The sequence below is a fragment of the Bombus affinis genome, chromosome 8 (genome assembly GCF_024516045.1).
Source record: "Bombus affinis isolate iyBomAffi1 chromosome 8, iyBomAffi1.2, whole genome shotgun sequence".
NCBI classification, from domain to species: domain Eukaryota; kingdom Metazoa; phylum Arthropoda; class Insecta; order Hymenoptera; family Apidae; genus Bombus; species Bombus affinis.
The window spans coordinates 13052905-13080181 of record NC_066351.1 but is presented as its reverse complement, the minus strand read 5'-3'; the positions used below and the strand labels follow the sequence as shown (position 1 = coordinate 13080181).

At 44.4% G+C, this 27277-nt stretch overlaps 5 protein-coding genes and 1 long non-coding RNA gene across 7 annotated transcripts; 3 read left to right on the top strand and 3 right to left on the bottom strand.

Annotated features, from left to right (window-relative positions):
- The first annotated feature begins 658 nt into the window (after window positions 1-658).
- Window positions 659-17152, top strand: LOC126919210 (protein diaphanous). Of its 2 annotated transcripts, XM_050728060.1 has the most exons (17): window positions 659-804; window positions 1334-1416; window positions 3870-4052; window positions 4140-4438; window positions 4542-4562; window positions 5172-5481; window positions 5590-5936; window positions 6122-6413; window positions 6534-6914; window positions 6989-7131; window positions 7248-7515; window positions 7623-7862; window positions 7950-8204; window positions 8356-8520; window positions 8609-8852; window positions 10925-11006; window positions 11228-12122. In XM_050728060.1, the coding sequence occupies exons 2-17, from the start codon at window positions 1381-1383 to the stop codon at window positions 11247-11249; spliced, it is 3288 nt and encodes a 1095-aa protein (XP_050584017.1). In that variant the 5' UTR covers window positions 659-804; window positions 1334-1380; the 3' UTR covers window positions 11250-12122. The 2 variants fall into 2 exon arrangements, with proteins under 2 accessions (XP_050584017.1, XP_050584016.1); XM_050728059.1 differs by lacking the exons at window positions 4542-4562; window positions 11228-12122 and adding an exon at window positions 17038-17152.
- LOC126919292 (uncharacterized) lies at window positions 1038-3874 on the bottom strand. The gene is made up of 2 exons (XR_007711532.1): window positions 1967-3874; window positions 1038-1188 (listed from the first exon to the last, which is right to left on the bottom strand). It is a non-coding gene; the product is annotated as an uncharacterized LOC126919292 (long non-coding RNA).
- Window positions 12255-22074, top strand: LOC126919235 (rhophilin-2). The gene is made up of 9 exons (XM_050728155.1): window positions 12255-13445; window positions 19342-19419; window positions 19495-19878; window positions 20022-20120; window positions 20227-20497; window positions 20582-20776; window positions 20872-21101; window positions 21173-21325; window positions 21409-22074. The coding sequence occupies exons 1-9, from the start codon at window positions 13380-13382 to the stop codon at window positions 21607-21609; spliced, it is 1677 nt and encodes a 558-aa protein (XP_050584112.1). The 5' UTR covers window positions 12255-13379; the 3' UTR covers window positions 21610-22074.
- LOC126919253 (dynein axonemal assembly factor 11-like) lies at window positions 16769-19344 on the bottom strand. Its single transcript, XM_050728203.1, has 4 exons — window positions 18857-19344; window positions 18504-18768; window positions 18069-18421; window positions 16769-17995 (listed from the first exon to the last, which is right to left on the bottom strand). Exons 1-4 carry the CDS (start codon window positions 19183-19185, stop codon window positions 17569-17571), a joined length of 1374 nt encoding a protein of 457 aa, XP_050584160.1. The 5' UTR covers window positions 19186-19344; the 3' UTR covers window positions 16769-17568.
- Window positions 22075-22212: 138 nt separating the features above from the next.
- On the top strand, window positions 22213-25804 carry LOC126919265 (clavesin-2). The gene is made up of 4 exons (XM_050728231.1): window positions 22213-24347; window positions 24494-24804; window positions 24891-24984; window positions 25070-25804. Exons 1-4 carry the CDS (start codon window positions 23963-23965, stop codon window positions 25222-25224), a joined length of 945 nt encoding a protein of 314 aa, XP_050584188.1. The 5' UTR covers window positions 22213-23962; the 3' UTR covers window positions 25225-25804.
- Window positions 25638-27226, bottom strand: LOC126919269 (cobalamin trafficking protein CblD). Its single transcript, XM_050728238.1, has 5 exons — window positions 27059-27226; window positions 26769-26907; window positions 26278-26690; window positions 25930-26146; window positions 25638-25802 (listed from the first exon to the last, which is right to left on the bottom strand). The coding sequence occupies exons 2-5, from the start codon at window positions 26905-26907 to the stop codon at window positions 25714-25716; spliced, it is 858 nt and encodes a 285-aa protein (XP_050584195.1). The 5' UTR covers window positions 27059-27226; the 3' UTR covers window positions 25638-25713.
- Window positions 27227-27277: the final 51 nt, after the last annotated feature.

Here is a 27277-nt window from a genome sequence, read left to right as displayed (position 1 = left end):
TATGCACAGAACTGATATAGTTTAAATTTAATGAAATCTATATAAACCAATAAATGTTTTGCATTCTATAAAACTCGTTATTCGATATCATTTCACACTACGGTAATATGAGAAAGTTTACGAATAGATAAATGTTTTTTTTATGTAAGAAATAAGGAATATATATATATCTATAGATTATATGTAATGTAATAATTACTAGAGTATTACAATATCGTTTGGTGTTGGTTACGCGTCTACCGTTAGAATATAATACGCAAGAGAGTTATAAGAGGAAGGCAACAGTCAATAGCGATAAAAGAATTTCTACAATACCGACGTAGATAGGTATTTGCGGCGAAACTAGCATTCGAGGCTCGTTGCTGATTGGCGCTGCTGTTCGAGCAACGTTTCTCCGCATGCTACTCGTTGTGGTACGGTTATTCGTTTAACGAATATTAACTGATGTGACGGTTTTCTTTCCCTAGTCGATGTAATTCGTTATCAGCGTTTTATAGTCCATTACCTTTTTGTGTGAAAGTGTAGAAATTTTAGTTAATAACTTGACAATTTTTCTCTCCTTAGGAGGTTGTATCGTATTGGCAGGTGTTCCATTGTCATAACGGATGAAATGAATATTTATCTGTGGAAAGATCATTTTAGTTCGCTCAAGAAATTGCAAGTATTTTTCCTATGGTTTATTGCAAATTATTAAGTTTGATTGCCGAATTAATTTTATACAAGTTACGAATGAATGCGAACAACGCTGAATTTATGGTTACCAAAAGTGTATCCCTTGATGAATAAAATTTTAAATCAAATCAGGTAAGTATAAAAAACAATTGTGTAAAAAAGGTCATTTTATATTCAAGTAAAATGTATTATCGGAATTAACTACTTTTACTGGTACTACTTTCATGGTATCGTCATTTTCAGCAAATATTTCATATTGAGAAAATTTTTTTGTATAGAATAGTTTGGTAACAGCTTGATCCATTTAAAATTTAATTTACATTGCTTAAATAAGAATCAAAGATAAGAGTCAAGAACGATAGTCATTATTTACTAGCTTTGATTTACTACACTTTAGTTTAATATAAAGATATTGTACATGATATTTGATTATCATTTAATCATACGTAGTAGTTTGGTTTCTGGTACCACCTGTTGTTGCTTTTCCAAGCTTAAAACATTATCACGTACAATCAGCTAAAATATTAACTAAAATTAGTTAAAGTAATTACAGCTACTTATCGGTAAAGTAGTTATTTCGACATAAAGCAGTCTATGTCATTGATACGTAGACCATTACCAAAGATTTATGCTTATACAAAGTTCTTTATATTTCTTACAGAGGAGAAAAATGTACAATAGAAGGTAACAATTGAAGGAGATTAAGCTATGGCCAACAGGAAAGACAAAACGTCTGTAGGTTTTGTAAGTATTTTATTGTTAATAGTTAGAAAATTTAATGAAAATGTAAAAAGCAAAATATATCCACCAAGTTGAAATTAACGTGTAACGTTCAACGTTATAGTATATGCACATGTATAGAAATGAAAAAAAAAAGAGAAAGAAAACGTAGAAAAGGCAAAATTAGGATATTTTTGAGTAGCGGAATATGCATATACGTTTGTCAAACGCGAAATAGCGATACGGTGTATATACGTACACGTATGTAAGTATATATGTTACATTTCCTGCCGTATAATTATCAGTTTCTTTGCGGCGCAACGCGATAACGGAAAAGGCATTAAATCGAAATAAATTTCAATTCCGACCGAATAAGTAAGAAAAGGTGGTCAAGTTTTCGACCGTTGTAATCGAAAATAACAGTGTCGTCGCGTATGAGTCACAACGATCGTTCAAGGTAAATTGTTTCGCATACGGAAAAGACAATTATTCCACGAAAGCGTAATGCACGACGTATGAGATACTAGGACAAGGTAACAAGCTATCAGGGACGCGACAATTTAGTTTGATATACCTTGACTCTTTCCATTTCATCTTTTTTTCATATCGGTTTCTGTCGCTTCCACGTCTCTGACCCCACTCTCTCTCTCTCTCTCTCATTCCCTTCATCTCCTTCTTCGTTCCTTTCCTCGTTCTTTTTTCTTCTCTTTTACTGTAACTGAGATCTTTTCCAATATTTTCAAGAATTTTAGAAGAGTTTGGAGAATGAAAACCGGTTTTCTCTCTTCCATTATTCACATTCCACAAATTCAAAAGATTTCTAACACTTTACGCTATGTTTATTTCTAACGGTTGAGGTATAAATAATCGAGAATTGGTATTTAAAGTAAGTACAACCTACGAGAGCGGTTATAGTTGGCTCTTCCGACGCAGGAACAAGTAGGGAACGAGAGGAATAAGAGACAACGGACGAAAAAATTAAAGGAAAGTAGAGTCAGCTGTCAGTTTAGTGGATTACATCATCGATTATTCGCACAACTGATCTCATGCACGCGCGAAAGATATTTCGTTTCTCGTACTATGTGACTCTGCGTCGACATATTTCTTGTTTGTCACGTTCAGCGTTATCAACGAATTGTTGTTGCAGTTTTTATAGTCAATAGGAAGGTTAGCGTTTAGACATGTGTCTTGAAAGCGAAGTCGTATCGAAACGTAATACCTTTTGTGGCACGAGTGACGCTTCCATCATTTTGAGACCACGTTTTTATACGAACTGCCGCAACCTTGAGCTATTCGCGGTTATGACGTACAACGAGAAGTATCACGTAGGAGACACCGGACCTGAGAATCGTCAACACTCGGTCCTTCTTAGGGGGTGACGAATGCGATTCTATCGATATTGGAATAATTACGCGTTTGCCCATTTTACGCGAAAGAACGAAAGTTAAGAATCAGAGAGCGAGAGAAAGAATTCTGGCGAGACGAGAAAAGGAAAGGAACTGCGCTGGAACGATCGTAAGGGACTGAAATTGTGGGAGAAAGTAGCGTTGCGATAAACGTGAGAAAGATCGAAGAAACGTTTGGTTGCCTGAATCCGTCGGTGAACGCATCGAGAGACGCGAACGTGTAAACACCGATGCGCGACATGATACGACGACGATCTACTCGGCCGGTCGTGGGTAGACTCACATCGACTACGCACGCGCGTCTCTCCAATCCGCCACTCTGACTAACGCGATCTCAAACTTCCCTTCTTTCGACCCGTTCGATGACTCGCTGTTCTTAATGCCGTTAACTTGATCTTACCATCCGCTCGCGAGGTTACTTCGAGGATACGTTTCGCTCTACGATTCAGTGCCTATCCGAGCCAGAGATACGCCCGCGTTGTCGATTTACCGCTGTGTGAAAACAAACTTCGTGCGACGAATAATCGCGAAATTCACCAACTTTACGAAGTTCTCTTTATCGCGAAAGATATCTTTTCGAGAGAGATCGTGGTAACATCGTGATAACGTCGTGTTCGATCGGTTCGTACATTGAAAAATTTGAAAGGTATCGATGTAAGAAGTGGCAAGAGATATCGGGAATTTTTACGCGGTAGAAGCTGTCAGAGATTTGATTCGGAGAGAGAAGCTCCGATGAGTCGCGCGGTTCTAGCGCATCGTTACCGTTACCGTGTACGAGAAGACATCGACCGATGATCACAGATTGGGTAAGACTCGATATTGAAAAGCGAAACTGTTTATTGTCTGATATAAAGCTGATGCAAAGCTGATACAAAGACGAGGGACAATTATCGGTCAATTCGCTGAAAGATGATGTACGATTGGAAATTGAAACGTAACGCCGGCGCCGCGTATGAATGCTACGCGCGTGCGAAGCTTCCGCGTTAAAACATCCGGTCGTATTAGAACGGTGACGAACGCGATCACTTGAATATTTTTTCCGTTCTATCTGTTTTTAATTTTCTGTTTCAGCTGGACACATGGTTCGGCCGGCCAAAAAAGTCCGGGCGTGGAGGTGGGGTCAGAAGTGGTTCGGGAAACAACACTATACCACGACCCCATTCCGGTGATGATTTCAATGAAATTGAACAACAACGTTGTATCATCGAAAGAATGGACAAAGAGACGGTGAACGACAAATTCGAGGAGATGTTGGTGAGTTGAGGTCGATTTGTCAATCGACGACCGCTATCTGGACACGCGTGGAGGTTTTCGAGATGATCAAGTTTTCGCGAAAAACAGGCCAACATGAATCTGACCGAGGAGAAGAAAGAGCCCTTGAGACAGCAATCGGAAACAAAGAAGAGGGAGATGCTGGTTTTGCATTACAAAGGTAGCATACAGGAAAATAGATCAAAATTTGATAAACCAGCGGATTACATACAGTATTTGGCACAACCCGATTTGAGCGTCAACAAAATCTACAACTGCATCGAGTCGTTAAGAATAGCGTTGACGAACAATCCTTTGAGTTGGGTTCAAGAATTCGGTACCAAAGGATTAAAACAGGTTTTAGCAACGCTCAACGAATGCTATCGGAAGTAAGTATTACCGATAAAAAAAACATCGTTGCGTTGTGTCATAGCATCGGTATTCGATATTGTCCGACTAAGAATTTCTAATGTTCGTGTTATTCTATTGCAGTGCCTTCATATATTACGATAGGTAATTTATGTAAAAATACTATTTGCTTTACTTTTATTAGCGAGATAGATTTTTCTGCATCGTTTCCTTTTTTTATTTTTAGCTTTCGATATTAATGTTGGTGCACGTTTAAGTATGTATGATAACGCGCGTGCGTATTCCTATACGTGTATAATCATATAATACACCTTCTACATATACATATGTATGTAACATAAACTTCTAGATGAAATTCTATCCATTCTATGCCAACAACCGGCACTTTTCGATACGTAGCTTTTTATTTATTATTTATCTTATTATTTATTTTGAAAGTATACTTTTTAAAGGTTCTATAATTAGAGTTAAACTAGGAAACGTGTAATATCAGCTCACGATCGGTATTTAATTGCATGATGATCTGCCTATGCGATGCTCTGTACAATAGCGCTAGTCGACTAGTCGAAAATCGAGAGCCATTCGAAATTACTCTGTTCGAGTATTCCACGATGATGGTGGATACTAATGCGATTCCTTTTCGAATAGTTGACTCGACTGTAGCTTATCGGAACTATATTTTTATTTTTTATTTTGTTCGCTGTAACAGATTCAGATGACGTTACACTGATGCCTTTCCATGTTCTGTGACAGTGACAACCGGTACGAGCGAATACAGTACGAATGCATCCGATGTTTAAAGGCTATTATGAATAACACCGTCGGCATAAAGGAGATGTTGGCTCATCACGAAGCACTGACGATCGTAGCTAGATCGTTGGAGCCGACCAAACCATCGGTCATGTCCGAAGCTGTGAAATTGCTTGGCGCGGTTTGTCTCATTTCGAGCGACAGCCACAAGAAAGTCTTGGACGCGATCACCATGAACGGTGAATTCAAAGGAAGGGAAAGATTTTTACCGATCGTACAGGGCTTGATGAACAAGAAGAATGAGAACTTACGGGTACGTTTCTTCTCTTCCTGTCTTTCCCGACTAAACTTCGCTCTTCGCTCTTTTCTTCCTTTCTCGTTCTCGTTTGGTTCGTAATCCGACGACACGTTCTTCCGATAGGTGGAGTGCCTTCAACTTATCAATTCCATCATTTCTTCGGCCGAGGAACTAGACTTTAGATTGCATTTGCGAAACGAAATCATGCGGGTTGGCTTGGCTGATATTTTAGAGACATTGGAAAAGAACGAATCCGAGGATCTGGCCAGACATCTAAAAATTTTCAACGATCACAAGGAGGAAGATTACGAAGAATTTGTTCAAAGATTCGATCATGTTCGATTGGAATTGGACGACGTAAACGATTGTTTCGAAGTGATTAAAAATATGGTGATGGAAACATCCGCGGAACCATATTTTTTGTCGATACTTCAACATCTTTTATTCGTCAGAGACGATGCTCTGGTGAGGTAGGAAAGAGCTACAACCTTTTGCATGCTATTATACTATATTTACTCATCGATATCGTTTTTTTTTATTATTTCTATTATCATTGCTATTACTATTTTGTTTTCCTTCCATCCTTTTTCTTTCCTATGCTTTGCTTCCCTTTGCTTTCCTTTCCCTCCCTTTTCTTTTCTTTTTCCTCCAACAGGCCGGCCTACTATAAATTGATAGAGGAATGCGTATCGCAAATAGTGTTGCACCGTTCAGGCTGTGATCCGGATTTTAGCGCAACCAAGCGCTTTCAAATCGACGTTCAACCGTTGATTGATACGTTGGTTGAAAAATCGCGGGCAGAGGAAGAAAGACGATTGGTCGAAGTATCGCAAAAGTTGGAGGAGGCCATAGCTAGTAAGCAGGAAGCGGAGGCGAAACTCCAACACGCGGAGAACAAGATCAGGGAGCTGGAACAAGGAGGAGCGAGATCGACCGGTGTTAACGCTGTGAGTTTGTCGTTGAACTCGCTCAGCCGAGTAAACGCAGATTTCTACTTTTAATCTACGTTTGTAATTTACGTCAATTAGTAATAACTGTCCCCTTTGATTTACGATACACGCACACAGAATGTTGCGAAGTGTTCGTCCGCACCAGGAATAGTCAATCCACCGCCACCTCCACCGCTTCCGCTTGCAAATGCGGGCGGATCCGGAGCGGGAATGCCACCGCCGCCGCCGCCGCCACCGCTACCAGGTTTCGGCGGGCCGCGACCACCTCCGCCACCTCTTCCCGGATTTGCGGGACCTCCGCCACCGCCTATGCCTGGTATGGCATCGGGATCGGGACCGGCACCTCCACCGATGCCAGGATTCGGTCCGGTACCTCCACCGATGATGCCTGGGTTCGTTCCAAGCTTGAACGCTGCACCACAATCGCTACCTTTAGGACTGAAGCCGAAGAAAAAGTGGGAAGTTGACGCACCGTTGAAGAGAGCAAACTGGAAGGCGGTGAATATCTATCAGATACGACTTTCCTTTTTCTCCTAATTAGAAAACTATTGAGATGCAAACACGTGCCGTAGATCATGCCTCATAAACTTACGGAAAAATCGTTTTGGACAAAAGTGCAAGAGGATAAGTTGGCCAAGCCCGAAATATTAGACGGCTTAGTTCAAAAGTTCGCATCAAAACCGAGTGGGAAGAAAATCGACGATGTCGTGGACAAGTAATTTGACAGCGTTCCAATCATTCTCTCGATCTAATAACGATTATCCGTTGTTAAAATATGAAACACAAAGAATCTTGCTAACGTAATGATTATCTTTCCTCCTGGTTGCGCAGATCAGCTCCGTCGAAGAAAGTTAAAGACCTAAAAGTCCTGGATGGCAAAGCTGCACAAAATATTCTTATACTGCTTAATGGTACTTTAAAACACACGTCGTACGAAGAGGTCAAGTCGTGTTTACTTAAGTGCGAAGGACCCGTTATCTCGGACAATATACTTCAAGGACTGATACAGTATTTACCACCACCGGACCAACTGTCGAAGCTACAACTTTACAAAGATCAGTACGACGACTTGACAGAGGCCGAACAATTTTGCATTACCGTGAGTACGATTAAAATGTTTCAACCAAGCTTCCGCTCGTGCGGAAGACGAAGATTCTTCGAACGTTTCAGATCATTGAAACATTTTCGAATCGATGTGTACTATAGATATCAACGATCAAGAGATTATTGCCGAGACTGAGATCGTTAAGTTTCATGTTACGATACGAAGAACTGGTGCAAGATGTAAAGCCGGACATAGTAGCGGGGACGGCAGCCTGCGAAGAAGTAAAAGGTAGCAAAAAATTTGCCAAAATTCTCGAACTTATTCTGCTGCTTGGCAATTACATGAATTCTGGCTCGAAAAACGGCCAAGCCTTCGGATTCGAGATCAGTTTTCTTACCAAGGTGTGTTGTAACGCTTTGTCATTGGACCGTAAACACGAGATGGATCGCCATCGTTCGCGATATCATATCTTTCCTTTCGATTTTCAGTTAACGAGCACCAAGGACGTCGACAACAAACAAACTCTGATGCACTATTTGGTGGACACGATAGAGCGACAATTTCCCGAGTGTCTGAGCTTCCCAGAAGAGTTAGCGCACGTGGACAGAGCTAGTCGTGTTTCCTTAGAAAATGTACAGAGAACGTTGCGACAGATGGATTCGAATATTCGAAATCTTGAACAAGATTTATCGAATGCCAAAATCCCACAATCGAATGACGATTTGTTCCTGCATGTTATGGGTGTATCCTTTTTTGCATTTCTTTTTGCCCGCCTCTCAAACGTTACGAACGTTATTTTTAATGGTTTGATTGATAATCAAATCGTCGTTGATCAAACAAGCATTGTACTCGTATATATCGATTTTCCTTAATTATCGTGTGATCGACTCGCAGCCTTTTGCGAAGAAAGCCCGTGAATCTTACGAAGTTCTTCAAAATATGTTTAAACATATGGACAGTTTGTACACCGAAATTTCGGAATTCTTTTCCTTCGACAAGCAAAAGTACACGATCGAAGAATTTTTTGGAGATATAAAAACGTTTAAAGACGATTTTATGGTAAGCGAAGAAATCAAGAAGAGTTGGACTGTTTGTATCGATACGTTTTCTTCTTCTTTCTTTTTCTTTTCTTCCTTTCTTCTTATAGCATGCTCAGAAGGAAATAATAAAACTACGAGAGGGAGAAGAGAAGCAAAGACGAGCGAGAGAGGCACGAGAAAAAGCAGAAGCGGAGAAAGCAGCACGGGCTGCACGGAAACGAGCACTGGTTGACATGAACGCCCACGAAACGCAGGAAGGTGTCATGGACAGCTTAATGGAGGCTCTTCAAACTGGTTCCGCTTTCAGTCGGCCGGATCAACGACGAAAACGTCAAGTACGCGCCGCTGGTGGTAAGTTCTATAGGGCTGCATATGCTACGACGAAATCTACGAAGAAGCAGAAGTTGTTGCTGGCTAAATTGTACGAATCGGGAGAAGCGGAGCGGCGCATGCTTCGAAATCGAAATAAAATCGTCGCCTCGTCTCTTCCTCGTGGTGCAGTCACGAGCTCGGCAAGTTCCGATTTCGCACAGTATACGACACCGGAAGAGAATCAACAACTCTATAAGCGTTTGTTGCTCGATCGTGCCACGAGAGCGCCCAAGCGAGAGAGTTTTCTGTCTAGAGTCAGTTCGTTTCAGAAAAGCAAACAAGCCGAAATCGAATGCAAGAGATTACGCGTCGATCGACCGATGATCGAAGAAACTCCGAGAAGAGAGATTTCTATAAGAAGATCTCGAAATTTCGATAAGATCTCAAATTCATCCAGCAATTCTGTTCAATGTGGTGTCGTGACCGCTGCTACTTTGTCGTCGGCCTCGTCATATGGACTCGTAATAGACGAATTGAAGAGGCGCACACCGACGCACGTCGAATCTCTAACATCGAACGATCCGTCGCCGTGTTCGAGCTTGCATCTTTCACCCTGTGTTTTGTATCAGACGGTTTTAGTAGGCGAAGCTTTGAAACTTAGTCCGGTGAGAAGACGACGCGTTGTAGTAAGTAAGAAACACAAGAGAAACAGTATCGTGCGTCGTGCCGTTCAAAGTCGTAGATCGAAGCATGCGAGGAGGTCGGCGACCGTCGGCGAAACAAAATCGTTTGGTTATTTAGGCAGCCCAAGCAGCGAAAGCGTTTCGCTGATCGAAAATTATTCCATTTGCCGTGCTTCCGATACCACTTCCGACACCGCGTCGATCAGAATATCGCGATCCATGGGCGATATCGCAATGAGAATCGGCAAAACGATCTCCTCTCCGTTAAAGTTGATTCGAACGATAAATTTCGGGGACAATAACGCTCATTGCAAAGACGAGAATGAAAACGATCTGTGCAACATACGATATTCGAACGATCAATTCACAATTTTGAGACGTTTGGTTCAACCTGAAATCACTATCCAAATGACCGACACCGCTCTCGAGTCTCGAATAAACAACCTTGACATCTTTCACCGATTAGGATTCGGGAATAACGCGTTAGAATTTTGTTCGACGTCCGTACGCAATAAGGACGCGGCATCGATCAAATCATCGAACAAACGAGAATGCGATGATATACCTTCGATTGCAACCAAAGAGAAACAAACCGTTCTAATGAAAAGAAAACGACAGAAACGGGCTTGGAAATTTTGGTAGACGGTACGTCGAACGTCTGTATCGTTATCGTAGACGTTATCGTGATGCTTTCGAACATGACACGTTACGCGACTACGACGGTTTCACGATATGATGCTTCAGTTTCCTGTACTTTTTACCACAAGACAAGACTGAATCTCGCCTCGTCGCTTCTTTCATCTTTCTTTTTTCTCTTCAGTTCCTTTTTAGCTCTTTCTTTTTTTTTTTTTTTTTACGAAATTTCAATTTCATGTCATCGAATGGCGTTTGGCCGTTTCAGACACACGCTTCTTTTCCTTTATCCATTTTTCATCTTTGACTTCTTATTACTCATTTTTTCTCGCTGGTCTCGTTTTTGAAAGAATCGCATTAGCTCGACGACTAATCAAGGACGGAGACTTTGCCAGTCTATCGAAAGCGGAAAAAAGAGAAGAAGAAAGAAACACGTAAAATACGATTTAACGTTAATTTTTAGGAACGAAAACTTATCGACTGTACAACATTCTGTGATCTAGATACGGAGACGAACATGGAATATATACTCGCGCACCTACATCGATTACTTGTAATCGCATCCGTTGTAAATATCGTAATTTTCAAATAAATAAAGGATATTTTTTGTACTATCGATCAGTATTTAAACTATTTTCGCTAAAACAGTAGTTAATTTAGCCAGCTAAGTTTAGGTAGCTGTGTAAGAAAGGATTACAATGTAGATCGTTCGTAACGCAAACCGATCAAGTTAATATAGCACGTACAAGCGTACAACAGACGGATACAAACGACGTAAATGTTTCTTTTTTACAGCAGAGAGAAGAGCTCAACTTAATAGAAGTCGATCGCGTACAGGATTAGTCGGGACTGGTTTACTGGGAAGGGAACTTTCGACGTAAGTATTTAGACGCATATTAAGCGTATACGTATTTGGATCTTTTCGCGACGATGTGGTACTTATACGCGTATCGATATCACGATATTCGAAATCGATTATCGCGTACGATACGTTCCTAAATTGCGAGAAGAGATCGCGACGAAAATAAAGTCGGCAGAGATAGATAGATAGAGAGATTACTTTCGAAATAATACCTTGCCTAATGATCGTTGTTGCAGAGAACTGTTAAGCTCGGCATAATCCATGGAATATCCTGTTTCCGTCCTAAACTCAAAACTGTGATGGATCGAATGTTTGTTTTATCGGTAAACGATGAAGCGGGGGAAAGAAAGAGAAAAAGAAAGACAAACTCGGGAAGCCTCGCGACTCTTCGGTATCGGTTTACAGAGGAAGAACGAGCTTCGATTTTTACGAGTTACGATTAATTTAGCAGTCTTCCTATTGCTCTATTTGATACGTCTCAAGAGATTGTTTCGTAGGTATAATAATATATACAATATGACGTTGAATGCTACTCCGATGCGCCGATAAACGTAATACATGTGAAAAGTAGTTTCTCCGAATTTTCTACCAGATTTTCGATTTATCGATCGATCTATTTTTAAATTGGTTACTAGATATAAAGTTCGCGTTTTACAATTGCAAAGTAATATACGATGTAAATATGCATATACGTACATTCGCGTACAGCAAGTGTTTTTCTTAACTTTTATCCAAAGACGGCTGATCCCTCGAGCACGGTGATGGGATCAGCCTCGTTCAATCGCGTGAATACGGGCGTAGCGGTAATCGACTCGTTGACTCAACGCGAAACCTTTGAAAACCGTGCCAAATCGATGGAAACGTCGAGGGAAAAGAGAATCGTGCGACGATGTTGCGCACTTTTGCGCAAAACGTTCGGACGTGAAACAATTTGTAAAAATTTCAACATATTTTAGGCCATGGATGCGAATGGTACGTTAACGTAACCGAATACCAATTTATTTTTCGAATCTCGAATTCGACGATTGTTTATACTGTATGTACTGACGTCGGATCCAACAGAAATTTGTACCTATATTGTGAATATGTGAATTTAGATAGTATCAATACATTGCGATCAATACAATCGAACGTAGCGTGTTTTCTTTACTTATACTACTACGATACATAGAAACACCTTTAACTAAAGGGAGTGGTATTCGATAACTAAATGGATGAATCGCGAAAACATGGTTTGTGTTTGAGCGACGATCGGTATCGCAAAGTGTGTCGCGGGTATATATACCAGCTACGGAAGCATTGGCGTAACCGGTCGCGATCCTTTCAAAAAGAATCTCTCGCGAATTCTCGCAATTGCATCGACGGCGGTGACTCGAGTAAACGAAATAACAGAGATCGCATCGAAATTATCGAATAGAGTTTGCTGCTCTGCGGCCTTTCGATCGTCGCTCGAGAAACGAACAAGAGAGAGAGAGAGAGAGAGAGAGAGAGAGAGAGAGAGAGAGAGAGAGAGAGAGAGAGAGAGAGAGAGAGAGAAAGAAGCCCTACGACATAACAGCTACACCGATGGGGTATTTCGTGCGCACACGCATGCACTAGCGATAGTGTTGGCCGCGTCATTACACCCATACTCGCGTGCACACCTGCGCAGAGAACGGTTGAATCCATCTGCGAGCAGGCGAGGTCTCGCGTATTCGTGCGATCGGAGGACCGTATGCCTTTGTGAGTACACGCGTGTGTTGGATGAACGAGTGTAGTACGGAGGCAACAACGGACGGCAACTTGGGACACAAGCAAATGACGTGTTTCTATCGTTTCAACGTTCTCGACAGTGCATCGATCGCGTTCGCGTCGGCAAATAGTATTTCTCGACTAGTCTCGCAGTCGTGTTCGGTACGTCAAAACGCGGCTGCGTTCACGTTGAAACGTGTTGGAAAACTGTGGCACGCGAGCACGTGATCGCGAGTGACCAAGACCACGACATTTTCAACCTCGAAATATCTTTAACCGATGGCTCGTGCTGCGGTTTCGTCTAGTCTCGTTACCGAGAAGGAAAGCGGGTACTCGGTTTCCGCACGAATCGCGTCGTTCAGCGGACTGTGCAACCTCGAATATCGACTAGAGGACGATCGATCGACGCTGCAGTCTGGATTCTTGCTTTTCCATCGAATCGATCCATATCTCTGTTCGATCGCGCCAGCCAATTGTTCCTTTACGAACACCTCGCGATTACGATTATGAACATCTCGATCCAAGGATACAGGAAAAGGAAACATTGACATCGTGAACAAAACGTTCTATTCTATCTTGAATATCGTGTTCTCGCTTTCCGAAGGTGAAACGTGTTGCGCGCTCGATAGAATGCAAATGCGCGCTAGATAGAATACAATGAACATACCTATCGTATCGGGAGATATCGTCGAAGACGATATTCATAAGCCACGTTTCGTTAGGGTGAGTATCGTGACAAGTCCAGTAAACGAATTTTTCATTTTACGGCTTTAAGTTATGCGTCATACATCGTGCGTCATACGTCATACATTACCTTTGTTGTTGTTTGCGTCAACCAAACCGAGACGCGCGAGTTTACACGATATAACGTCGCGTTGGGAACGCGTCGCAATCTTAGTCTTATTCATCGTGTAGCTTGTCTGAAGTAGTAAGTCGCAACGATAATAAATTTTATGGAAAGAAAAAAGTATGCGCCCCTATCTGAACGTACACGAGTATGCAAGCTTCGATCTTGTTAGGTTTTATCGCGATGTATTTTCGCCGATCGATCGTAACGCGCTCGTACGATTTCTTCGTTCGATCGCGCGCCATCTTTCTGCCATTGATCGAACGACGTTGGACGACTCGTGTTTCTGCGTCTCATCGAGTGATTCAACACATATGGAGCTCGCGCACTCGCCACATATGACGGTGAAACGTGCGAAACTCGATAGAATCGTAACAACGAATAAAAAGAGTCACGGTTACAGGTGGCGTTTCGAAAAAGTGCCAAACATTCCACCGATCTACGATAGACAATTCGGAAAGTGAAACGTGACAGATAGAATTTCGACTTTCTCCATTGATAAACGTTAGAACGTCGGTCCTGGATAGGATTATCAACTGCCTGAAAAAGTACATGATCGAAATTTGCATGACTTAAGGCGAAAATGTTTGAACAAATCGTACTTATCGAACAGCGCATCGCGTAATCAGTTACATAATTATCAACCATCCCCTATGATAGCTCGCATCGAAAATCTATCCAAGGCATAACGATTTGGTAGGAATATTCGCCGAACGGAGAAGGAACTCGGAAGTAAAGTAAATGATCTCGAGTGAAAGATTTCGCGAAGCAATGACAATCGAAAAATGGCGTTCCGCACGTACGAAAGCGCGAAACACGCGATTGCTCGACGCGAATCGGTCGAAAACTCGTCGTCTAGCGTGACTACGAAGATCGGCGTGCGCGCGCGAATCCGAATTATTGCGAGTATTCGTGGTGGAGTACGGGACTAGAAAACGAAACAGTCCGAGGGTACCCGAAAGGGAGCGGACTGTGACGAGTCGAAGCGACATTTGCCGAAGGAGCAAAGGGGCCCGATCGGTCGTCAACTGGAATAGACCACGGAAGGTGAGAAATCAGCGGACTGTGTTGGGCGCGCGCGCACGCTATCCCGTGCGCTTCGATCGATGCGAGTCAACGGTGATCTGTAAATCTTCTCGGACGATCTTCTCTTCTTTCCTGCTCTCACTCGTCTATATCCCCTCTCACTGAAACTTCGTTTCATTCTCCCTCCTTTTCACGAGGGTAACACCGTTCGTCGGCCCTGGGAATTCCGCTTTCCCATAGAAAAGAAACGCATCGCGGAAACATCGAACGCGTCTACCTCTGTAATGTTCCGTCTATCGTTTCGAACGCGATTTGTATACGCGAGTGGAATGTGAAGAAACACGATCGATATATTTCGCGTTGGCTTACACATACTAGGTGTTTCTACTACCCAATTGGCTATGGAACCGAGAGACACGGATTTATCGTTGTTCGACGTGTGCGCGATCGAGAGAGGTCGATTATTTTGAATCGTTCCTCGTCAGGAGGGAACTTGATTTTCGCGTTCTACCTGTTAGCAGTGGCTTCCACTCGTTGGCATTAAATAGTGCTCGTTCCAAGGACGGGAGAGCAGGAAATTAGCCGAATATTCGAATATTTTCGATAGTGTACCCAGAAACTCGGGGAACGATGCTGATTCTTCCGGATTTAAGGTTACAGGTAAATCGAAATCGTTGGTTTCGTCGTCGTTGAGAGAAATTCGTGATCTAGGGAAACGGTTGAAACGACAGGAGAGTAAAGAGGAAAAGGAGGAAGAGGGTCGCAAGGCGAGGGGCAGCAGGCGAAGGCTGCATTTCCTGTTTGAACGCGAGCGTAAACAGCGTGCCTCGGATCCGGTAGAGCGTGCCTGGTCCGGTGAACTCGAGCGGCGATGCACCACGCGTAACCTGTAACGTGGAAGGTGGAACGCGTAACGCGAGATCTAGCACCGCTGCGGACAAGAACGTTACGTTCGCCTCCCTTCGCGTTTCCTTGTCCGCCACCATCGGCCGTATCGCCCCACGCAAGCGGAACGATATCGCCAACGGGTTTCGAGTTTGATGGCAAATCATTCTCCGACATCGGATTCGCGCAAATGGAGGTTGAGCATAGGTCCCGTTAGCGTCCCGCATCTTCGCGTCAAACTCGTTCTCTTCGACGTTATCGCGCGCGGAGATGGAACACGATATGCGACCGGTGATCACGACGGTAAGGCCTCGCACCGTTTTCCTCTTTGCTACTTCTCGTTGGTCGCGCAGCTCGATTCCGGCTTCCGGCCGATTTCATGCGATAAATGACCGACCGGCGATCGGTAGAGCGCGGCGAGTGGTAATCGACGCGCGGTATTCGAGAAGAAGACGGTCGATTCGATGGAGCGATGGAACCGCGAGGAAAATCGGTAATCGAGCACGAAGCGCGTCGACCTTAAAATTACGGTGCTACGTAGCAGCCGCACCCGGCAAGATACGTAGAGCGAACGTTATCCTCCTCCCCACCATAATTCGTAAACAGTTTCTTTCCTTTCACCGAGAATCGAATGGCTCCGCGGAGTCGGCCGAAGCCTCGGGATACGATGTACCGCGCGAGATAAACCAGAAAACTTTTTCATCGCAAAACGCGTTCCTGTCTCCTTCTCGTTCTCGTTCGACGGACCAGATTCTCGATCACGATTCCTGCGACAAGCATCGAAATTCATTGGCGATCGCGTCTCGCGCCGAGCTTCACGACGCGACGCACGCGATTCGATCATCAAGGATGCTATGAAAGAATCGCATCGTAGAGAGTAACGCGAAAAGGGTAGGAAGAGTCACGTTGGATCGCGTTTATGACCGCGTTGTGCGTCGGTTCTGCCGCCGCCGAGTCCGTGCATCGCATTCAACGAGTAACGAAATCGAAAGAGAGGTTAGACGAAAGGCGAACGCGTTCGATTTCCTCTCTGTATTCGCAGCATTGAACGGGCATGGAATAGCGATCGAGACGAACAATGTGGCTGCGAGAACGAGTACTATGTTGAAGTGGACTTGTTACGCGGCTCTATCGAAGAATCGCGCATCCCGGCCGACTTCGTTGGACGAACGAGAGAAGAGGACGGACTGCGGGAATGCGTCGTCGCGATATTTGCGAATAGAAAAAGGTTGTTCCTGTCGGTCGGAGGACGTAGAAATATTGCGAGAATCCTCGACGAAAAAGAGCCTGGGGGTGAGAAATATATTCGAATCACGTTCTTTTGTTTGGGAATCGATCGCGCGTTTACAGCTCGCGATTGCCTCTAATCGAGGCCCCGAGTCTCTTTCGCACCGAACTCGGTCGAGCTTCGGCTCTCCTGTCGATAGGACTTTGGTCGCTCGTCTTTTCGCGATGGTAACGCGCGATATCGTATAAGCGACGATCTTGGCAGCAGTTTCGACTCGAGCCAACTCTCGCGTCACGATTGGTAACCGGCACGTTCAACTGGCTGTGCAGGGCTCCGATCCTAGGGTGGCCACTTGCCGAGGAAAATTGCAGAACAAACGAAGCAAACTGAATCAGGAGATCAACAAGGAGCTTCGGTTGCGAGCCGGCGCGGAAAACCTCTTCAAGTAACTGCCTTTCTCCTTGTACGACTCGTAGAATGCACGCCGCTCACACTCACGTGTACGTTTTACGTTTCAGGGCCACGACCAACAGAAAGCTGCGAGAGACCGTTGCGCTGGAATTGAGTTTCGTCAATTCGAACTTGCAGTTGCTAAAGGAACAGCTTGCCGAGTTGAACAGCTCGGTCGAACTTTATCAGAATGTCGACAGGTCGGTGAGATTATCGTTCTCCGAGCGATTTCGACGTTAAACCTAAGATCCTAGGATGCCGCTCTAAGCAACTAGCCTGACTCTGTGTGTTTTTCTGTGTTTAGCGAGGAACCGGCAATGCCGATGATACCGTTGGGACTGAAGGAAACCAAAGATATCGATTTTCGGGATCCGTTCAAGGTGAGCACCGCCTAACACGAGAACTGGCTTTCATTCGAGCGGCGGTACTCCCGAATCGTCGTCGCTGCAAACTTTTTCGTCTTTCGGCTTCCAACGATTTTCCTTTTGCCTGTCGACCATCGGCTCGGCGGCGATTCTCGAAAAGTCCAAGTCGTTCGCTCGCGATGGACCTATCTCCAAGTACTCGCGTACGCTTGTCGTCGATCGCCGTTCGATCGTCGTTCTACGTCGATCGGGCTCCTCTTTGATCGCCCGTTTGTGCAAAGGGATAATCGTAGGTAACGGATTCAAGCGCGGCATCGTTACCACTAATCTGCCGTTCGTCGTGTTTCTTCGAGCCGTGCTATCCTTCACCGATACCTCGCATGGCAGGGTCAGCTGCAGTACCTTTCCCTTGATCGTGACGCGCACGTACTCAGGATGCACGTCCGCGTCAACGTGGCAAGTGTCTAAATACCTGAAATCATAGCCGATCTCGTATTCGGGTCGAGTCCGCTGATCGATCGTCTCGTCCAATCTTAGATACGTACTTGTACAGAGCCACTTCCAAGACGATGCGGTCGCTGTATCGCTCCTCGTTCAATTTAAACGGCACCTTCGGCTGATTCATATTGTACGGTTTACCCTGTGGATCGAACAGCTTCAACCTGTAGGTAGTTCGCGGTTCGACGCTCCGATCTTTCTCCCGGTTTCTTCGTTTTTCTTTTCGCATAAACCGTTCCGCAATGGCGACGCGTTCCTCCGGCGTGTGACGACTGGTTCGATTCCAAAACGATTCATCCTCTTCCTCCTCCTCCTCCTCCTCCTCCTCCTCGTTTACTTCTTTTTCCGCTCGCTCCTTCTTCCCTTCCTCGTGGCGATGTTCCTCCGCGTTCACGACTTTCTACGGATAATAGACGTAACGCTATCAAATTCTTGGGCGAACGCAGAGCGCGCCATAACAAGGAAAAGGAAAACTCGCTTACTCGATCTGTTCGTGACTTGGCAGTTTGTTCCTGATAATCGAGTAATTCCGCTTCCCGTATTTTCTTGTATCTCGCGCAACTTCGTACGATCTCCCCTTCGCTCTCGGCGTAACTTTGCAACGCTCTTATCCGTTCGGATCTGTCGATTGGCGTACCATCTAGCTCCTTCAATCGCGTTAGAGTCGCGATCGCGTATTGCCTGTACCCTTCGTAATCCGCGCACGGATTTCCCATCAAGAACAGCTGCTCCAAGCGTTCGTTGTACCTGCGACACGTTCCACGCGCAACGATCGACGTAACAATTTCGCTGATCGAACGGCTATATGTATATCGAATATGTATAATAAATGTACCTTAACGTTTTGATGCCACGAAGGTCGCCGATAAAGTTCACCGTTAGATCCAACTTTTTCAAGCTCTCGAGCCCTTGCAAATTTTCGATCGTTTCAATGTTGTTCAGCGCTAAATTCAAGTACTCTAACTTCTTCAACTTGCTCAAATTCTCGATCTTCGATATCAGATTGTTCTGAAGCAAGAGAATTTTCAAATGCTTGCACGTTCGGTCGATCAGTTCGATCTTCTCGATGTTTTCTTGATGCAACGCGATCTCCTCGAGCGTCGAAATCTCGCCCTCGTTGTGCTCCGAACGCTTTCGTAATAAATCGAGCGTGATTCTCGACATTTTGCGCGTGGATCTGCCGACGCGAACTCTTCGACGCGGTCGCTAAGCGGCGCGTATCGATGTAACGCGCTCGATTGTCTCTTCCTGTCTTTCTCTCTTCCTCTCTTTCGCTCTTTCACTGTTTTGATTCGACTGTCGTTTGAATGTTGCGCGCAGGACTTTATCCTCGAACACTATAGCGAAGACGGAACGAATTACGAGGAGGCGATCGCAGATCTGATGGAAACCAGACAGGTGAGTTACGAGCAAGATTGGACGATTGCGATGCAACGGTCGAAGATAATCGGATTTTCTTGCTGTTGTTTCAAGGCGACGCGGACGCCGACCAGGGACGCGGCAGGCATCGCGTTGTTGTTACGCTACTACAATCAACTGTACTTCGTCGAGCGAAGATTCTTCCCTCCCGATCGAAGTCTGGGCATCTATTTCGAGTGGTTCGACTCGTTGACAGGGGTTCCCAGTTGCCAACGAACCGTCGCGTTCGAGAAGGCTTCGATTTTGTTCAACGCAGCCGCTCTGTACACTCAATTGGCTGCGAAGCAGGATCGTCTGTCCACGCGAGGCTTGGACCAGGCGATCGACGCGTTCCTTCGAGCCGCCGGTACCTTTCGTTACATACACGAAAACTTTACCAACGCACCGAGTATGGATCTTGGGCCGGACATGCTCGAGATGCTCGTTCAACTGATGCTGGTAACGACGCGTTCGTAGCCGTAGCACGCGCTTCGAATTCGCCGCAAACCGAACGATTACGATCGAAGGAGAGCGGCGTGTCCGGGTGGGGAAACACGGTTCGAGCACGGTCTGACGCGCGTCTCGTTCTTCTCTCGTTTCAGGCTCAGGCAAGGGAATGTTTGTTCGAGAAATTGGAACTTCAATCGAGGGACGGGAGGAACATCGACGTTTCGTTGGACCTAGCGCAAGAAGCGTCACAGGTAGCGGCCGACAAAATTTTACGTACGCGTAAATCTAATACGCCCGTATTTCGCTTAGATCCCGCGTACCATTTTACCCAATGGCGTACGATCGTCGATTGCCTAGGTTGCGGCCGTCTACAGCGATGTCCACGGGTTGATTTCGCGCGAACCGGTCCGCGACTACGTACCGGAAACCTGGATATCGTTGATCTTGGTAAAACGGGAACACCACCTGGCTCTCGCGCACAAGCACCTCGCACTTGGATTGTTCGATAGAGCGATTACCGAATGGCGAGCTGAAACTAAACTCGCGCTCGAACACGTGCAAAGGAGCGACGGAAAGACGCAGCTCGACGTGATCGTGCCACGGGACGATAACGAGAGGAAGCTACTGGGTGCGTAGGCGATCGTTAGCCGATCCGAGATCTCGATTTCTGTTCCGTTCGTATTTTACCACTTTCGCTGTTTCGCTATTTCAGCGAAAGCGCATCTCAGGGAAGCTTTGGTCCTGCACGAGGAAAGTCAGAGGCTGCAAAGAATGTGCAGAGACTTGAAAGCGAAACAGGCGCTTGCCAAAGTCTTGAAGAGAGTACAAGAATCGACGGTAGAGGATTACAATGGCATCGGGGACGAGGATGACTTTCGAGGATTGTTGGATCCTCCGGATATCATAGGTAACACGCACGGGTTCTTTCATCTATCCTTAGACCTTAGATCTTCGATGAGCCGGTGCCTGTGACGAAACTGCGTATCGTTTTCCCTCGCGTAGCATCCACCAAGTTCCAATTGAGCATCACTCATCCGGATTTCGGGCAGCACGGAGTCGAAGATCTTTTCAGATCGTTGGGTCCGGTCGCTATATTTTCAGCTAAAAGACATTGGACCGCGCCACGATTGATACAACTTCAACGAGGACCCGACGGCGAAGGGTTCGGCTTCAGCGTACGGGGCGATGCTCCTGTAATAATAGCTGCGGTCGATCACAATTCGTTGGCCGACGTACGTATAAATAATACGGGTCTCGCAAGAAATATTTATACTTGTTATAACGAGCGGTTTTGTTTCTTCAGTTGGGTGGCATGAAAGAAGGCGATTTTATAGTAGGAATCGGCGATAAAGATGTCAAGTGGTCGTCCCACGAACAAGTGGTTCGGCTGATTAAGCAATCCGGTGATTTTATAAACTTAAAACTGGTTACGCCGATGGACAGAAATTACTTAAAGGTAAACGCAAACGTGGTCTCATCGACGTTGACCTACGGAAACGGTCTACGATAATAATCAGAGACTTGTGCTACCGTTTCTAGAAACCGGGTAAGGTTAACCAGCAGGACAAGGGAAGCGTTTCGGCAAGCAGCTCTTCCGGCATTTCCTCGGGTCAACCGAGTCCTGCCGGTTCCGTTACCACCGCCCACGTAGCTAAGAAATTACCGTGGAATCCGTTCAAAAAGTCGGTCACGCAGCGCGACAGTAGGGACCTGACGTTCGACAATGTAATCCTTAGATGACTCTTTGGATGTTTTACGCGGTTGTTGCAATTGGAGTTTTCGTGGAAACGTTTGTCAGATGCTTCCAGGTTCGACATTGGCTGGTAGCCCTCCGAATTGCAGGATCGCGCTATCTCGTTGCAACGTTTGCACTTTTCTCAACGATTCTGTGTAATATTTTATCTATCGAGTATGTACTTACGCGTACGCGCAAAAGTTTCGCGTATGAACGCGAAACTCGTAATATTTCGTGTATCAAAGTACGTTATATCGATGGATTCCGAAGTACAGGGGTAAAATAAAAGGGCAATTCAACGGAACTTGGATGTTCTTCGATAAACGAATATGATCGTATATTGTACATCGTGCATCGATCGTATATTATATATGATTGTATAATGTACATGGACGATCGATGAGAAACGTATGGAGCGAAACAAAAATGTAAGCATACGTTATACACCAATTATATTTTGTTCACGAGTTGGTCGTTTCTTTTGTTTCCCTTTTTCCTTGCAACATCGATGTAAATACCAATTCGAAAAGAAAATGCAAGCCGCACGATTTCCCAATAACCATGCGGAACGTCGATGTAAAGCTCAGCTTGAGAAAGCACGAGAGACGAATCGGAGTGCAAAGATACGCGTAAAGTAGGAAAGAATAGAAAGGCACAACTACAAATGCAGATTGAACGGCGACTTTCACCGAGTCGAGAAACGTCCTGGTACACGACTGATTACGCAAGCAAATGGGAAGAAACGCCGGTCACGTGTAACGGCCAATCATATATCGTAGACCTATGATCGAGAAAATCCTGTTCGAAGCGTTTAAAAAAAGAACGTATAAACATCGCGAGGAATGTGTATCGATCCGAGTCGACGAGGGAACAAACGGTGAAAGGAAATAGCATAGAATGTCGAGAAAAGCGGAAGGCGGTTAGTGAAAAAAAACCACCGGTAGTAATATCGTAAAAAAGACCGATTTTATTAGGCGTGCGCGTTTTACCTTGGCGTTGCCGTTTGCTGCTTTCGACCAACAACGGGAAATCTTCCGAGTTTTGCGATCGTTTCGTCGATGACGTTTTGTCGTAGTATATTATTCAGCGGGTCGACCGAAAGGAGACTCGCGGTGAAAGTAAAACGTAAAATTACGAGAGGAAAGTGAACCCTCGAGTGGCCACCGTTTTATACCGTTTTATACCGTTTAATACCGTCTAATAATGTAGGCGCATTGTTGGTCCGCGAATCGAATCGAGCGTTACGAACTCGACAATTCCCGTCGTCTAAGATACGTCAAATGCATGGAGAAACGACGTCGCGTCGTTCAAGGTGACAGTTTCTTAAAGCAGGGACCTTTGAACGGCGACGAGTATTATTCGCGTGCGTGTCGAATCTTTTAGGCATTCGAAAATGAAAAGAACTATGTAAAGGGAAGGAGAAGAGCAAAGCGAGTGCGAAGAGAGGAAGCAGAGCGGTAAGAGCGGGAAAAGTAGGAGCGGTAAGAGCGGTTCGCGTACCACGATCTGGCCTTAAATTGATCGTGCGAGCAAGCAAGCGGATTACTCGGGTCCAAGTCGGTCGAGGAGAAAGATTTCTCAACGCGGCACAAGATATTGTGACGCGAATAGTGATCGACGACCTTGGCTAGTCGCGATTAGCCGTACATTTCCGACTAACTGTAAGGATACGAACGTCGTTTGGTGTGCCGCGTTACCGATTGCCAGCACCATGCTACGAACGGCTAGAGTGTCACATCGAACGAACTATTTCGATTTTTAAACGTACATCTATATATAAACGTCGCGATTCCTCGCGTGTTTTTTATATTCTGTTCCGAACCGCGATTACAATTTTACGACGAATGTGCGTACAAAAAGCGACCAACGGATATTCCCAATCGCCTGTTAACGCTTTGTTAACGAGAAGGAGAACGAGGTCGTAAACATGGAGATCGGAAGATAGGTGAAAGATTTGCGAGGTCGTAACGTTGGTTGTTAGAAAGCGCTGCGAAGAATCGCAAGGACAGTTGTTCTCTCGCAAGTAGATCGATGTCGAACTTTCTCCTCGACGACGAGTCGCCGAATGGCGTAAGAACTCGCCGAGTCTCGTAATCGTCGGTAGCTTGCTTAAAATTCGAACGAGCGAAACGAGGACGCGGGAAGACGGAGAAAGGAGGAAGAAGTGCAGGGGAAGGAGTAGAAGTGGGATAGAAGTAGTAGTAGTAGTGTGGTAGCAGCAGCAACAGCAACAACGGAACGAGGACAAGAAGGCAAAGGAGGAGGAGCAGAAGGAAGAGCAAGAGGAAGAGGGGAACCGAGAGCGCAGAGCGATCCGTAAGGAGAGCGGTACTTGTCTGATTCTTTCGGACGTGAACGATGGCAAAGTCGAAAGAAGAAAATTACGGATGCGCGTTAAGCGAGAGCACGAGAACGATCGCCCGCGTAGAACTTCGCGAAGACGATGCCATCAGGGAAGAAACCTTGAAACAATTCAGAGATTGGATTCAAAAGCATCCTAATATCAAGCGTTGCAGAACGGACGCTGCCTTTCTCCTCAGGTTCCTTAGAACCAAGAAGTTTAGCGTGCCGATGGCGGAAGAGATGCTCGAACGCTATTTAACTATCAGACAATTGTATCCAAACTGGTTCCAAAATCTCGATGTCGAAGATAAAGATATCGAAGCTATCATAGATGCTGGTTATCTGATACCGTTGATGCAACGCGACCGTCATGGTCGACGAGTGATACTCTCTTGCGCAGGTGAGTATCCGCCAATCTCCGACATGTAAGTAGTTCGATTTGCTCTATTCTCAAAGTAAACTTTCCACCTCTTCCTCCTTCGTCTTTTTGTTTCCTCCCGTTACTTTGCACGCGTCTTTCGACCACTGACATCCTTTCCTCCAAAGGGCGTTTCGATCCTTACAAATACACGTCCGCTCAAATGGCTCGAGCTCACAGTCTCGTAGTGGAATCTCTAATGGACGACGAGGAGAATCAAGTCCGTGGATACACGCACATCAACGACGAATCTGGATTGACAATGGGCCACCTTAGCGCCTGGTCCCTAACGGATATTCGTAACATGTTACGATGTATTCAAAACAGTACACCCATGAGACACAAAGAAACTCACTTTGTTAATATCCCGAGTTGCGCGATCAAAGTCATCGAGTTTGGCATTTCTCTTCTGAACGATAAGTTGAAAAATCGAATCTTGGTACGTACGTTTGTATGCGCGATCTTACATTTTTCTTTCATCGAACGTTCATCTTCGAATAATCTCTGTGCTATACTCCCATTAAGGTACACAAGAGCCTGGATGAATTGAAAACAGCGATTGATCCAAGAATCTTGCCGAAAGAGTACGGCGGAGAAATTCCACTCTGCGAGATGATCGGTATGTATATACGTATTGATAATCGTTTACCATCGACGATGAAGTTTTAGTTTTAGTCAAAGTTTCATTTTGTTCTGCTTTTCAGCAAATTTCAAGAAGACTTTGAGGGAACAGAGGAATCGAATAAAAGAGCTCGACGACATGTACATAGAGATTACATCGGCGGATTGTCATTATGTTTCGACGAACGACGATTTGTGCGGTATCTCTGGCTCTTTCCGCAAACTCGAAGTCGACTGATGTTCTTTCTTCCTGGCGAACGCGATCCTCTCTCGCATCTCTTCGCATTATTTCGCTCGCTGCGAAACGATTTAAACGAAACTCGAATTTATTCGCGCTCCTAGATAAATATTTATTCTTACCTCGTGTATCAGAGTTCTCCTGCCGGTGGTATTAGTTACCTATGATCGTTTCAATTTACGTACAACATAGAATAAGAAATGACACACGTTGCACATTCTTAGGAAAGTAATTCCATCTTTAGCATACAACTGCAAGGTGTTGCAAGAAACGGTGTACGTGATAATGTAAAGCGTACCGAAGAAAACAAACCTTTTACGTACGATTATATCGTATGAAATTTCTTTTTAGAATTATACAATACGTCTCAATTCAAAAATTAAGTATCATTTAAATGATGAAAAACTGCAATATAACACTCCTAAAAACTGTATTTGGTATATATATATCGACACTCTATCTTCTCCTTCTCCTCTCGCTCTACATTTATTAAGCTTCGTTAACATTTACAAGCTCGCACTCGTGTAGAATCTCTCTTAAAAGTTCTGTACTCGCAGGAGCTGTGGTGTAGAAATTTCCTGCAACGTACAGAACGGTACCAGTGACCGTATTGTCGATTGAATCGTACAACCGCGCGACGTCGACAAAATCTTCGATAAACGATCGAGTGATCTATAATTGAAAATAAAGCATACGCTTACTTACCCAAAAAATTTTTCGCGTTATTATCGCACAAAATGACCTTACAATTGTTCCTATGTAATATTTTAAATCCTAAGCAACGAAATCGCTCGTCCGTTTTGTAAAGAGTACTATTTTTTTGTAGATTCAAATGTGGTTGTCCACTAAATGGATTGATGAAGTCTGCCCAATAACCCATTCTTCTCAATTTTGCACAAATATCTGAAGCAGCTAGCACAAACTGTAGATAAAGGAAGAAACAATTTGTACAGATCGTATTGACAACTCACTGCCTGCTTTACACTGGCTATTCTTTAAATATATAGACAAGGATACTTTTCGGTAGAATTTAATAAAGTCATACATACTTACGTGCTTAGCTAGCTTCTCAGTTTCTATTTCTTTGTTCCATTTCATAACCTTCCGGTTAATCGATTGGCTGACAGTAACGATGGTAAGCTGGGGAGAACCAACATCTAAACATCCAGGAAATAGCTCCTCTATACCTTTTCTTAGCAACAAAGGGCATTCCTGTGCTACATAGCGAAGCTCTGAATGCTGATTGTTCCTTCTCGAACGATTCAATAAGCGAGCAGATTTTTCTTTGGGATCATCTACCAAGATCTGTTTGTTGGGATGCAGGTCGACTAATTGTGTCTTGACCTGAATGGTCGTGGTTACATCCGACCAGCCGGGACCGATGCTTCCTGGTAAATAAAATCTGAATCCCCTTGGTGTTAAAAGCTCCCAATTGGAATTTATTCCAAGTACAGCACCATCCACATCTGAAAACAGTCAAGAACGATTATAAGAAAAGGATTTTTGCCGTTGAGCTATCGTCGCGAAGAAACGATTACATTTACCATTTAAGTTTTCACTATTTGCCTGGACAATTTTGTACGAATCGGTGCTTTTATCGTTACGTCGAGAGTACCAACTCTTTGAAAATACATTAAACAGAATCGTAGCATTAGTTTTCTTGGCATATTTTACGCAAAGCATCTGAAAATAAGACATTGCATAGGTTATGTTCTACCATTTCCCTTCGTAAGATCGAATTCAATGAATGAGTAATTGCCAAATAATCGTCGATTGAAACGTATTTACAACTGTGCTGCAATTAAATTAGTATTGTTAGAAGAAATCTCGTTACCGTTGAATCACGATTCACATGCTGAATTGAAAATTTCTTTATTAAAGGTACCGTTTCGCGATTTGAGTATCTAACCTTACGATCGTTTGGTTCATCCGTATATATCCAACTACATAGATAACGCGATATCAAATCGAACGCGACACCATTCGGGCAACAGAATTTAAGGAGGTAAACATGATCGTTTCATCGCCAGATGGCACTATACGTTCGTCCTTC